This window comes from Solanum tuberosum, unplaced genomic scaffold (genome assembly GCF_000226075.1).
Source record: "Solanum tuberosum cultivar DM 1-3 516 R44 unplaced genomic scaffold, SolTub_3.0 scf00051, whole genome shotgun sequence".
Lineage (NCBI taxonomy): Eukaryota > Viridiplantae > Streptophyta > Magnoliopsida > Solanales > Solanaceae > Solanum > Solanum tuberosum.
The window spans coordinates 432,385-446,855 of NW_006238978.1; the positions used below are offsets into that span (position 1 = coordinate 432,385).

Below are 14,471 nucleotides of genomic sequence, written 5' to 3' on the forward strand. Positions count from 1 at the left end.
GAGTGATTAGACTGATACTGTAACACTCTATTTGGATCATTGTTATCCATTGTATTGTATTGTATCGTTATCATACCTACAATATTTGTTTTGATTGTTACTTAAAATGTATTGTATTGTTAAATTTCGTTGTTACGTAACAATGAAAACCCCCATTTTATGGAACAATCGATTTGGTGTGTTCTCATTGTTACTTAATTTCTCTTTTCAATTATATCATGACATAATATTTCATAATACTTTTTTACCGTTTACCATATATTATTTAATTCTAGTCAAACCCCCTACCCTAGAATAATTGAGAATATTTTAGTAAATTTATAAATTATAATACAATACGATATTGTCAAACCAAACAATAAAAATGTTATTAAACAACAACAAACAATACAGTCTAGCCAAACATTGTATCTATCATACAATACAGTACAATATAGTACAATACAATACAGTACATTATGAAACAATGGGTAACAATGATCCAAACAGTGTGTAAACGAGGCCAATACTATCAAAAAGAAAGTAATAAAAATCATAAGAGAAGAAAAGTTCCTACAGTAGATGAAAACATTCTGTTCTGAACATGACCTCCTTGTATGTACGAAATCGTACCATAAACACTTGCAAACATGAATTTGGCTAAACAGTATGTTTGGTGTATAACAATAACAAAACTTTGGTGACCGTTATTGCTCATGTATTTTACAAACCTATGTATCGAGCTCGCACTTAACAATGCGATGTATGTAATCCTATGAGAGGGTAATCTCAGTAACGGAGACAAGATTTTTTACCAAAGGATTCAACATATATTATATATACATAAAAGAAACTTACGACCTTGTATATATAGTGATGAGAAGATCTGGAAGAAACCTTCCACCCACCACCCACCCCTCCCTCTTCTGCCCCTCTAGGCTCAGTCCGTTGGTAATCCGACAGGTCTCATTAGCTGGAGCAATTAGGACTTGTTTCCACCTTTATCACTCTGGTATTGTAGGATCCACAAGATGCACACTTGTGATATAGCCAATGGAATGGTGCAGTTCCCCTCTTACCACAGTCGTTACACAATATATCCTGGGGAAATTCATATAAATTTTTTTGAGAAAAAGCTTCAGAAATAACTAATAAGCATAAGAGTTGTTAAAAAAGATTCCATACTTGGCAGCGGTTCCTAAATTCTTCTGGTAATACCTCCGAAGCCATCAAAGCATCAAGCATCCCGAAGTACACCTAAAAGAGAGAATGAAAGTTGAGGTCATTCATCTGAGCAATAGAACAGAAACGAAAAAGGATACATAAAGATTGAAAGGTCTCGAAATAAGAAATATATAGGGCTACATGCTATAACTATCCACAAGAAGTGAGAAGACGACATGATTTCTTTATACAATATGATCAAACACAATGTCCTATTTCATTCTTAACAGTACTAGAATTTCATTAAATAAAGCATCTCAATATCAAACTATGTCGTACATAACATTCAAAAGAGATGCATAATATTAGTATGATGTTACATGCATCTGCTGCAAAATTGATTTTTTCCTAATAAAACTTCTCTTTTTTCTTTCAATTAGATGAGACTCTTTGTGGATCAGGCAAGGTTCATAGTTGAGTACAAAATGGAGGAGTAATAGAAGAAATCACAAAACAGACAAGCACTCCTGTCTATGGAAGAATAAATAAAGCTACTTGACCAACACAAGCACATTTGCACATTCATCTGCCCATTTTATAGGCTTGATGCAGTTCCTATTTCTAGAAAGGAAATATTAAATAAGTTTTATCACAAACACACCAAGTTAGCTTTGACTCTACATAGAAATTAAACCAACTATTAGTGCAACCTGGAAATTCTTCTTTACAACAGAAAAAAAAAAGAAAATTAAACAGTACACTATATTTTTATAGTCTATATTTTAAAGCTTTAACAGGTTATAACAGAGATATTTCACAATATTCTTGTGTCTGCAAATAATTCCATGGATTTACACAAACAAGCATCACTACTCGGCAAAAAGGTATGTTTAAAGAAGGAAGAACATCCCTTACCGACATATCTCCCATAGACTTGCTGCAAATGGGACAGATGTAGTGTGTGCAAGCATATGCCTGAGGAAATAAAGAGATTGCTTTTAGTTCAAATTAAATTTCTAATAACCAACATAATCCTTTCTGACAACAAAGGCATGAAAATAGCCTAGCAGAGAAAAGCAAACAGACCTGAAAGCATGCTGAATGCATAAAATGCCCACAGGGCAGACCCCTGACAGTTTCACTTGATGTGAATAAAAAATCACAACATATTGGACAGTTGGTTTCAAGACCTTTCTCCCTGCATTTGTGGTCCACAAGTTTCATTCCGAGGCAGCAATTGCAGGTCATGCAATGAAAAAAGTCAACACCTAGTCCTTGCCCCAGCCGGCATAAATTGCAAAACGGGCAATGATATACTGTCCTGAAGTAGGAAACAAATAGAATGTAGTAATCAAGATCAAAGATCTATTAGAGGTATAATTTCATCTTGCAACATGTACAAGAAGCAGAAATAGTAGAGACCCAAGGATTCATCCTTGACTAAAGGAATTAAGTATTGAAATAGATTTTCATGTGATTTTCTCAAGAAATCGACAGACAATTTTTTATTAAATGGGGGTTTTATGTTCTAGCTAATTGACTTATGTGATTCAACCTACTTCATCAACAAGAAACAAGTAGTGTCATTTTAGTATCACCTTTCATCATCAAAAAATTTACAGCTGCTGCAGTAATATTTTGCCATCGAAAGGCCATTACAGGATGGAGTCGTGCAAGTAGGTCCAACTGGTTGTACTTTGAGGCAGTTCATACACATCATTTCAGTTGTTGCCTTCCTGCAAATTACTAGAAAAATTAGACATGCAATGGAGTTTGATTAGAAACAGAAATGCATCCAGAAATTTACCTATCCATAGAATGATCACTGACTTTGTCATGACAGAATCTGCATGGAAATAGTTTACCACAGCAAGCTGCTCGGAGCTTGCAGTTTCTTTTATAATGCTCACATCCCAACACTTGCTTATCTGGATCACGGAATGAAGGTGAACATCCTATTTGATCTTGACCATTTGAAGTTTCAACAGATCTTGCTTCAGACTCCTGCTGAGCAGCTATCCAGCGACTGAACAACAGATGCTCAATAGGTTACGTGGAATAATGACAATGATATAGCAATCATAAAGGTTTAAAAAGATGGATTTATTGAAAACAAACCTGGTCATAAGATTTTGAATAAGATATGCTTTTCTTCTTGGATCAAGCGATGAGTCTCGGGAGACCTTTCTTATTTCCGACTCTAGCTCATTTTGATTCATACGAAATATGTCCTTCCATCCAGGTTTAAAAGTGGAATCACTTTGTTCTAGAGATTCAGGAAACTCACATCCTGAAAAGGGCATAATTTTAGAGGCTAAAATGAATATCAGGAAAAATTTCTCAGTTTAGATCCACTAATAGCCTTGTCTAATGTAAATAGCTTATGGAACAACACAACAGCATGAATTAAACTAATTAAAGCATGGTGACAACCTCGTGAAACAATGTCCTCTGAGCTTGATGCCTGGGAAGTTCCATCTGGAGTTCCTTCCCACCATTCATTGAGCCATTCACTGAACATAGTGTTTTTGGTTGCTTGCTTCCATGTCTCCATCATTTTATTTTGTTCATCCTGAGTAAGAGCAGTGGTTACCCAGGGCAACATTGACTGAAGTACCTCTGCCCCAGTTGTACCGATTATCCTACCAACTAGTTTGTCTTGTTCTTCAATGCTAAAATGCCGGTCAAATAGCGGCCATAGCTCAACTTCCTCCCGTATAACATGTTGATCCAGGGTTACTTTTATAGATTTGCACATGGCTTGAACTTTAGTCGCCAGCTCATTGTATTTTCTTGAATATTCATGCAAGTCACAAGCACCAGAGTTTCTACAAGGACCTTTAACTGAACTCCCACCATTCAAGTTTTCACGGAGCTGAGAAAGCTCATCAAGTGCAGATGAAATATCCTCGAATAGCTTTTCTTCCTGTTTGTGGTCCAAGGTGTAAGAATGGCTAACATTATGAAGCGTCTCTTTTGATTCCAAAGCTGGAAATACGATATCATCCTCTGCATTGCTGTGAGCTTTATACAAGCCCCGAAGAAGACGAAAACGACCACAAAACTTCCTGAGGAAAGTCTCATCACAATCAGTCAGTTTTCCAGATTCGACATCCAGAAATTCCAAATCCTTTCTGATTGCCTTGTGAAATTGAAAAATGTTATCGATCGGCCGTGTTGCATATCCAGCATTGGTCAAGCTGGTATTCCAGTTGAAAAGACAGGAGTTCAGAGAAGGAGCACTTGTAGTAAAAGTGCGCGATGATTTTGCTGCAGCAAGGGAATTTACAACGCCTAATGCAGGAACACAACAAGACTGATTACCAGTGGATCCTTTCCGAAATTTTCCACCTCCTGAAGGATCATGACGATAGCATTTCTCCTCTGACATTAAGTTTACACGCTTGGTTGGCCTTTCACCATTACTTTGCTCACCATTTGAGCTACTAGATTTGACAATTCTTGAAGAAGTGCATGTACCGCAACATTTACCTAAGTTCTCTTGATTCCCAGCTAAAATTTTAGCAGGACAGCAACCGGTTACACTTGAAGATAAACAAATGTCAGCTGGACGACCTTTGCATGCCCAACCAGAGAAAAGTGTGACCAAAGCAGTGTCTGATGCTGGTGCTGCATTAGATAACAAAAACAGATGGGGTGAATAGGCATACTTTCTATCATTGTCAACACAGAAGCCAAGTTTTAATTAAATCAAAGTATCAAACAGTAGAAATTAGGCTTTACCTGCCATATGCATGTTCTGAAGAAAAGACCTTGCTTCCTCCTCACTTAATGAACCTACCAACCATGGTAAGACGCATTCTATGAGTCTAAGTGGCATAACACACAAGCTCTGGTAAAGGAGTTCCCGCTGCCTTTTGGGGCTAAAATGCTTTCGTGCGAGTGGAAGAACCTGGGATCACATAGAATCCAAATAATCAAGATCAATTACCTACTTTCATCACTTTCGAGAAACAACATTTTTTTACAGGGGGGGTATATACTTGTGGATTTTCACTGGGTATGTTGTTGTATATAAAGATAGAAACATTGAACTTGCAGAATATTTCTGATTCTGATATTACTCACCTGAGCCTCCTCATTACAGAAGTGTCTTTCCACTGTCTCCATTATATGATCAGCTTGGGAGCACAGTTCTGAATAAAATTCTACAGAAGTTGAGTTGGATCCAGCACTCTGAACGCTTTCTATCAAACATCTAAATTTATCAAACTCATTTTCTTCTTCCGCATGCTCCTGGGCAAATGATATTTCTGCATCTACTGCAGGAAATATAACTTTGTCCTCGGCAATACTGCAGTCAAAGTATGAAAACAGTTTGAATGATCCAGATTCAAGCACCATAGCAGTTATCTTAGTCCGTAAAATTATTCAAGCCAAAACCTAAAACAGATATGCATAATAGCAATGCTGCATACCTATGAAAGATACAAACTTCAGCAATAAACTGGAGCCTCTGGTTGAAGGCAGATAAATCAGAAAAATCTCCACGCAACTTTATTTCCCTAGCTGCTTCTGTTATGTCATTCAATTCCTTTCTAATAGCCTTGTGCCAATGCAGTATCTCATCAACCGGGAGATTCAGAGTGGATTCTTTAAGATCCAAATTTGAGACTGGAAATTCCCTTCTAGAAGATTCACAAGGACAAGGAACATTCTCTGCCTGACCAATTAAGCCTCTAACAACAGAATCTGAACTATTGTGTGTTGTACTCTCTTCACAAGCCTTGCGTTTGTTTGTTAACTTTTTGCCATCCATCCAGGTAAACATAATCTTCATGCAAGATGAATTTTATCAGCTTTGCCATACTTAACAAAGATCTTTAACACCTACAAGCAAACTAACTCACCTCTTGAAGAAGATCCTCGTCTGGAATTACTTTGTGCAAGCATTTATGCATATCTTTGCACTCATCAGCAGATATAGAAGATGAAAGCCAAGGCAGAAATTCAGCCATCATATTCACGGGGATGCTGCACAGAAACTGCCACACCAGTGACGCCTGCTCCTCGAATGAAAACTTCTCCATGAGCAAGGGGAGAACCTTCAAAATGGCACAATAACAACAGATAGCAACGTAAATAATAATAATGAAGAAGAAGAAAATAAAAGAATACTAGTCAACAATTTTAACAATAAAAAAAACGAAACAACTGTCACAAAATAAGGGTCCGTTATCAAGAAAATAAATAATAAGGGGAAATTTCATACAACAAAGTTTTAACTTAACTAAATGAACCTCAGGCAAAGAACAATCCCCACCACCCAAATAGGAGACGAGGATGGCATTAACTTGTCAGGATTAATGTACAGAAATATCTTTTCTTGAGAATGAAATTAATGTACAGAAATATCCTACTCATTTTTGTCTCGAAAGACCTACAAATTCTTGAAATCAATGCAGACCAAAAGTAAGGGCCTGGTGAAATCTACTAGTTGGGAATAGGTTTGTCTTGTTAGAGTACTTCTAATATTATGATAGTTACTTTTACTTTATTTAGCATGATGATGACATAGTTGAGCTTAAATAGAGAAGTGAATCACATAGCCAACAACAACTTGTTCGGGACTCAGACTCAGTTATTGTTGTTATATCGTCCTCATTTTTGTGTTAAGACATTTCAAATACAATTTTTTTGGATATTGTCATCTCTTACTGAACCAGAAATAACATTAAAATATTGTATTCACATTATGGATGATTCAAAAGGGAAAAAGGGACTAAAAACCACATTCTAAGATTCATGCTGCATAGGGTCCATTAAAGGGTGATGCGCTCGTTACCACAGGTTCCTCCATTCCTAGGGCTTGAAGTCGAAACTTCTGGTTAAGGATAGAGGGATCTCATCCATCTCACCACTCCCTTTGTGGTGAGTTTGAAAGAGTAGAAAACTCACTTGTAATGAATTAGTAAATTGTTCATGCTTCTCTTCATTTTTTAACATTGACATACTAATCAGCAGTACTGCTTATATGTAAGACTCTAATTTTATAGACATGATGTATGTGAGGTGATGTAGTACAACAAGCAAGAAATGAGATGGCTCTGATACGAATGTAGACATGTAGCACCACAGGGAGAATGGAAGTTACACCAAAATCAAATTCCAACACTTCACAAAAGTACAAGAAGGTCCTTTTTATATATAAGGAGTTCTAAACAAATTAATATTTAAAACAACCAAAGCTCAAATAAACATCCACGGGTGCATTGGAGGAGGTAGCGAGTGGAGGACTTTTGTGAGCTCTTTAGTCAAGAGTTCAAATCTTTCTTCTTTTACTTATAATGGAAAAGAACCATAAAATCTCCATATCTAACTAAATGGGTAATATATACACAATAATCTGCCTCCCAAGACTTTTGTCGTCTAGTAATAAGAGCGCAACACGTAACGTATGGGTTAGGCACACTTCACCGCGGTAGAACCTGACAACCTGGTACTTAAATGGAGAGGGTAAAGGTGTGGGCCCATTATCCATGGAGTTTTAAACCATTAACCATTGCCCTTTAGAGATTTCTCAGTTATCAGAAAGAGAATACTCCCGTCGTTCCACTTTATGTGACATAATTCGAAGTACGAGGGTCACTCTTACTAATTAATAGATCTTATAAAAATTCAATTCACGACTTCCATATCAGAATTATGTAATTAAGAGGATCTTCTTTTTTAAGAATTTGTATGATAATTTTCTTCTCTTTCTTTTTAAATAAAATTTCAATATTTAGAAACTACAAAAAAAAATTACTATAAATCATACTCCCTCCGTCCCATTTTATGTGATGTACTTTGATTTGGCACAAACTTTAAGAAAAATGGAAAGACTTTTAAAACTTGTGGTCCAAAATGAATGATAGAAATTTGTGTGGTTGTAAATCATTTCATTAAGGGTAAAAAAGACATTTTATAGGCAAATTGTTACTTAAAATAGAAATGTGTCATTCTTTTTGGGACTGACTAAAAAGGAAAGTGAGTCATATAAATTGGGACAGAGGGAGTAATAATTAACAATTCATTATATTTTAAGAGTATTTGAATAGATCGTAATCAAAGAAAGCATCCGTTGATTCCCAAATAGTAACTAGCTCAATAAAGTGAAACAAATTGAGTAACATACATGAATCATATCAAGTGATAATAATATCCTAGCAAGGGGATTTTCCCTTTTCACGTCAATAAAATAATTAATTTCATAGAAAACAAGGCATATCACGTGTCCCCTCAAGCCAAAATAAGAGCAAGGTAAAATTCGCAAGGATACCTGCTCCTCTTCCTTAGACATGTGTTGGCTAATAGATGTTTGAAGAGCTCCTGTACAGGAAGCCAATTCTCTGCGGTAGCTTTCTTCACTTTGCATATCCGAGTCAAGTAATGCAAACAGGTGATCAAAAAGCACACCTTCTCCTTCATGCTCAAGGGAGTAAGTCCGTGCTACATTCTTCACACGAATATCAAGTGCTGGAAAGATAACCTGCCATTCACACGATGATATGCTAATGATGTTCAAAGCAGAATATCAAGTTGTATGCACGTGCCATTTTTCTCTGTAACTTGCGAAATATTTATCTATCAAGAAGGAGAAGCATATCATGGGGAAAAAATTATAAAATTACATTCCTATTACTGGGGTTGCAAAGGGAAGGCTCAAGTCCACTAGATCAAACCATGGCGTACTTTTGACGCGAAACAAAGAAGTGAACCCTTATGTACACACGATTTCCCTGAAGTTAATTTAAGTCGTAAAATGTGGGAATGTTTCTCTATCTCTCGTAAAGCAAAAAGGTAATATTTTCAAGGGTTTTTGGTGGTGGTGGTGGGGCAATGAAAACATAGTGGGTTCAAGCACCAAAGTAAAATATGTTGTCTTATTTATGTAATGAGGATCTGCGGATACATTGATACCTATTAGGTTACAACAACATAACTCACCTAAACTAGCGAGGGCAACGTTGAGCAATAGTGCAAGGAGACAGAAACCAGGAGTGAGTTGCAATATTTATTTATTTTGAAACTGGTAAATGAGTGAGTTGCAATATTACAGAAAGCTTCTAAGAAATTTCTCTTGTATTACATAATAATGAAATCAGCAAGAGATATATCCGATAAAATACATTGCTCTAACCAAAGAGGGAATGAACCACATTCATGAATTATGCTAAATGACAGATCTTAATATCTCTTTTTTTTCTCAACTTCACATATGAAATACGCCCTCTTTTTTCTTTTCTTTTCTTTTTTTTTCGTTTTCATAACACCTAATATTAAAACTAGTAGAAGAAAAAAGGCAAACCAAATTCTTTATACCTCGAGATAAAACACTTTCTTGATGCTTCCAAGAATAAATAAAGAAAAGGTCAATCCAAAAAATATTGCTCGAACTACAAACAAACTCTAAAACCAGCCCTCTTTCCCACCAATGCAAAGAAGTTCCCACCACCTCCCTTCACACCCCAGTAACCAAAAGGGATTAGAAATTTAGAACAAATTTCAAACAAGACAAGGAAATTTAAAGCCAAACTAAGATGCAAAAACTACCAGCCCCATTTGTTTTATCGACAATACAAGTCCAAATTTTGCTACACTTTGTCAGACCATTAACTATCCTTTTGTCGTTTACTAATTCTCAATTTTAAAATGAACTAACAAAGCATGAAACTAAATTCGATTTTGTCAAGCAACAACTTTTCCAGTTCAAAAAGCGACGAAAATCATAATAGTTTCAAGAGAAGGAGAACTAAAAATTCAAATTTAAACTCGATTCTGTGTACATCTGCTCACAACAGTAAGTAGCTTCAGACATTCAAAATTGAGAATCAGTTGCCAGAAAACAGACAGCTTTGTTAAATGATTCAAGTTATAGTAACTATGCAGAAAAATAATAATGCAACCAGCAGGAGAACTGATATACCACATTGTTTCACCCCAAAAAGAAGCCATGAAGCAAAAACAGTTCATAAAGATCTTTTCATTGTCAACTTCACATTTAACATTAGGTATCTCATTCCCATATCAACCAATACTGGCTCTAGCAGCAATCAAAAAGTGCTACATAGCTCGAAAGAAAATCATGAAATAAAATGGAACACCTTGAACTAACAATCAAAAAAGAAAAATTGAGCACTTGAGCTACAGAAAGCTCAAGTCTTATCCATCTTCCCACCACCTCAAAATAGACCACAACTAACTAAAGAGGATCAACTAAAATCCCCAGAAAAGAACTCAAGAAGAGAAATTTGCACCAAACCCTAACTAAAGATGCAATAACTACACGTCTCATCAGATTGTACCAATCTTATTGTTACAAATTCTACATTTCTTTCTATTTACTCATATTTCGTAAATGAAATGAAATGAAATCATTCAAAAAAATCAGAAATTTCACATATGCAAGTAAAATCATTCCAGTTCAATAAACATAACTACATAACATTTCCAGAGCAGGAGAAACAGAAAATTAAAACTTAAATTTCAATCCTTTATGTGTATATACTTGCTAAGCTGCTCAAAATTATTCACCAGAATCCTCCTGCACACAAATTTCCCCAAATCATTTCAAAAAACTAAGCTACAACTAAGCTAAAAAAAACTACTTCAAACAAACCTCATCTTCAGCATTGCAGTGATGCTTATAAATCGACCTCAAAAAGTAACACCGTTCCATAAAAGGCTTAATCTCAGTATCCTGATTCGTCGCAAACGCCATAGCAGATCGATGCAACCCATCCAATTCCTTCCTTATAGCTTTATGAAAGAAAAGAAAAATCCTTATAGGCGATGAACCTTTAACTCCCACCGCTCTACTACTATTCAACGTTCCAGATTGTTCCACGTGTCCTACCGTCGTCGTACCTGACATTACCGCTACTCCTCCTCCTCCTCCACCACCGCCGCCTACTCCTTGTATTCCTCCTCCTCCTGTAGTCGTTAATGGAGTCGCCATCGGTATCTATTTATACTACCGGAAAATCCTCTTTCCTCCGATTATGATTTTCAGATTCAGATTCCACAATCTGTAATTCTATCATGAATTTTTCGCCATTTTGTTTGTTTCTCTCTCTATATCTATAGGTGACTGTTTCTGTATGTATAGGTTTGTTTTATTTTCCGGTGGTGGGGTTAAATCGGGCGGATAAAGAGGATGCAATATTTAGTTGGCCACGTGGCAATATGGGACACATCAGCAAATGATGTGTTGGATGACCTGGTGGTGGGGAAAGGTGGGGCACGTGGAAAAAATTAGGCTTACATGTTTACTATCGGTCCATTTTAATCGTCGTGCTTATTAAAGTCCAAAATCATTTCATTATAAATAAAATTAATAAATATATAATGACGAAAGGATCAAATTCTTACCTATAAAGTAAAAGTTCATGTACGTAATCGGGAGTGGAGCATAGGGAAGGGGACTCATTCCGCAAAAAAAAATTACCTCTTTTTTACTAGTTTGCGTGTTTATTTTTTTATATTTTGAATTTTTTTAAAGTGAAAATGAGCTAGATATGGTGAAAAAGAGAAAATTATTAAATTTAGATTAAAAGTAAATAAGAATAATTTAGTCAAATTATTATTTTTAGTTAATATTTTCTTTAAAAGCGTGAAAAAAAAATATGGCAAGTAAAGTAATAAGGACAATAACAGTTTGAAAAATCAGTCAAAAAAAACCATGGAATTAGAAATTAATTTTGAGTCCAAGTACTATGAATCAGTCAAAAACAAACGTCCATGAAATTTAATTAACTTATACAAAAGTATTAATCAAACAAATTATTAAACTTTCCATGAAACTACATTTTAATTTAAAAGCAAGTATTAATTAGTCAAAATAAAATTCCATAATTAAGAAATTACTTCTTCCGTTTTAAAAAGAATGACCTAGTTTGACTTTGAACGGAGTTTAAGAAAAGAAATATGACTTCTTAATCTTGTGATTTTAAACATGTCACGTGGACAATTAAAATTAAAGTGTTGCCAAAAAAGAAAATGAATCATTCTTTTTTAAACAGACGATCATTTTTTTTTAAACGAGGAGTGTAAAATTTAAAATGCAAAGTTCAAACTTATCTATTTCTCAATGAATAACTGAAATTCATCTAAGACTATTCTTTATAATAAAAAATAATAGATAATTTTTTCTACTATCTTTCAGTTAAATACTTATGTATAATTCTCGAAATTCAAACTTACGATGAAAATTTATTAATCTTTTACTTATATTACGTATATATAATTTTCGATATTACGTATATATAATTTTCGAGACTCGAACTTGTGACAAAAATTCATCAACCTTTGGTGAAAGGGAAGCACACACAAGAAGAGGGAGAAGCCGTGCCAAAAATTGGATGGCATGTGAAGCATTCGTGCCGTCACAAGTTTATTGCCTTGTCAACCGCGCCTACCCTTTGGACCCCCTTTTTTAAAATGTAGAGGAATTTATTCAACTTTCACAATCTAACCAACTTATGCTTTACTTAAGTTAGAGTCAGATTGAATTTAAATAGTTTCATATTATGGGGTAAAATATTTTTTAATAAAGATGATTTCGTATTTAAAAAATTTAAATTTGAGATATCTGATAAAGGATGAGAGCACTCCACATAACTCTTGTTTAAAATAACACTTTAATGATTTATTTGATTATTGAAAATTATATTTATTTAAATAAGGGTGAAGTTGAAAGTAAAATTTATTTTATTTTTTCATTTTGTAAAATATTATTTATTTTAAAATAAAATGAAAAGATAAAAACACTATTTATTTTAAATGGGAGTGTATTTTCTATCTTAATTTTGGTAAACAAAATCATATAATACTTGTTGTTGATGGTAGGATATGTCGTGAAATTAGTCAACTTGCGCATAAATTGGTCTAAACATCATGATTATCAAAAAAAAAATTGTGTTATATTGTCAAATTACGATTACTGATGAGTTCTTTGTGATTGAATTATTAAATCGTCAATAAAAAGTTGTTCGACACTAAATTTGAGTTGTTATTGCTTAGATAATAATTTTCATATATTATATAAGGTTACAATTATATATAGATGGGTTTTCTTGGAATTGAATTATTAAATCAATAAAAAATGTATTTGATACTAGATTTGTTGTTGTTCTTGTTTAGACAATGATTCTTATATTATATCAAATTACAATTATTGATAAGTTCCCTTAAATTGAATTATTAAGTCGATTATTAAAGTTTTGTTTGATATTAGAATTGAGTTGTTCTTGTTTAGACAATAATTATCTTAAAATTATAAAGATATAATTATTGATGGAGTTTCTAGTCCTAGTTGACCTAATGCTAGTTAAAATGGCAGCTCGATGCACTATAGTAAAGCTTTTGTTATGTGCGGCATTTTAAAAAAATGAATTACAAGAGTCTATTATACGTAAATTTATCTTTTATTTTTTTAAGATGTTGTATGTTTCCACAAATGTAGTACTCGTTGAAAAAGAAAATGTTACATTATTATTTGACTGTGAATGTATCATATTATACTTACACTAGTCAGTTTCATTTTATACACGGGTAAATTAAACATCATTATAACAATGATACGTTATAACTTATATATAACACCATCTTACTATAACAGTCATGATTTTTTCAGACAAACATAATTAATATAACAAGGTTGAGTCATGAATTTTTCAAACAAACATAATCAATATAACGAGGTTTGACGGTATAACCATATTTGAAACACTTATTAGCGGTATAATATTTGATTAAGACATGATCTAATTAAATTCATCTTTTAAGTCCATAGTATTAGGAAAAAAGAGAACTAGGCTTTTGAGTCAAAAGCAGCAGTGGGGATAGGTACTTTAGTTAAATATAATTTGTAAATTGCTAACAATATGGATGGTACATGTCACACTAACACTACAATTTATCTAAAATCTAAAATATTAGTAGTAATTATTTTCAATTAATAGTAATATTATAGTTAAATTGAAACCAACACCCTCTAATACACCTACACTAGTTGATATTAGGGAACAACAATAATATACCTCTATTTCAAGTTAGCTGAGGTTAATCAGAGTGACAACGCTAAAAATTTTATTACACGAAGTCAAAAAATTAAGCTATAAATTACATATCATTTTCAGCACAAATTAATCTATAAATTAGATAATTTTCAACACAAATTAAGCACTATTTCAATAATATATACCTATGAGATAAATTTATCTATAATTATTTTAGAATACTATTCACTTGTTAAATCGTTGAATAAAATCAACTTAAAGGGCTCCCCCCCCCCCCCCCCCCTTTTTTATTTTTTATTTACAAAC

At 33.9% G+C, this 14,471-nt stretch overlaps 1 protein-coding gene across 2 annotated transcripts; it reads right to left on the minus strand.

Annotated features, from left to right (window-relative positions):
* Window positions 1-509: 509 nt before the first annotated feature.
* On the minus strand, window positions 510-11,266 carry LOC102582364 (uncharacterized). Of its 2 annotated transcripts, XM_015307257.1 has the most exons (15): window positions 10,766-10,857; window positions 10,655-10,690; window positions 8,426-8,635; window positions 6,015-6,209; window positions 5,583-5,938; window positions 5,233-5,458; window positions 4,888-5,056; window positions 3,577-4,773; window positions 3,262-3,433; window positions 2,951-3,169; window positions 2,742-2,879; window positions 2,230-2,464; window positions 2,059-2,118; window positions 1,165-1,236; window positions 510-1,080 (listed from the first exon to the last, which is right to left on the minus strand). In XM_015307257.1, the coding sequence occupies exons 3-15, from the start codon at window positions 8,519-8,521 to the stop codon at window positions 949-951; spliced, it is 3,267 nt and encodes a 1,088-aa protein (XP_015162743.1). In that variant the 5' UTR covers window positions 8,522-8,635; window positions 10,655-10,690; window positions 10,766-10,857; the 3' UTR covers window positions 510-948. The 2 variants fall into 2 exon arrangements, with proteins under 2 accessions (XP_015162743.1, XP_006344150.1); XM_006344088.2 differs by lacking the exon at window positions 10,655-10,690 and having other exon boundaries at window positions 10,766-11,266.
* Window positions 11,267-14,471: the final 3,205 nt, after the last annotated feature.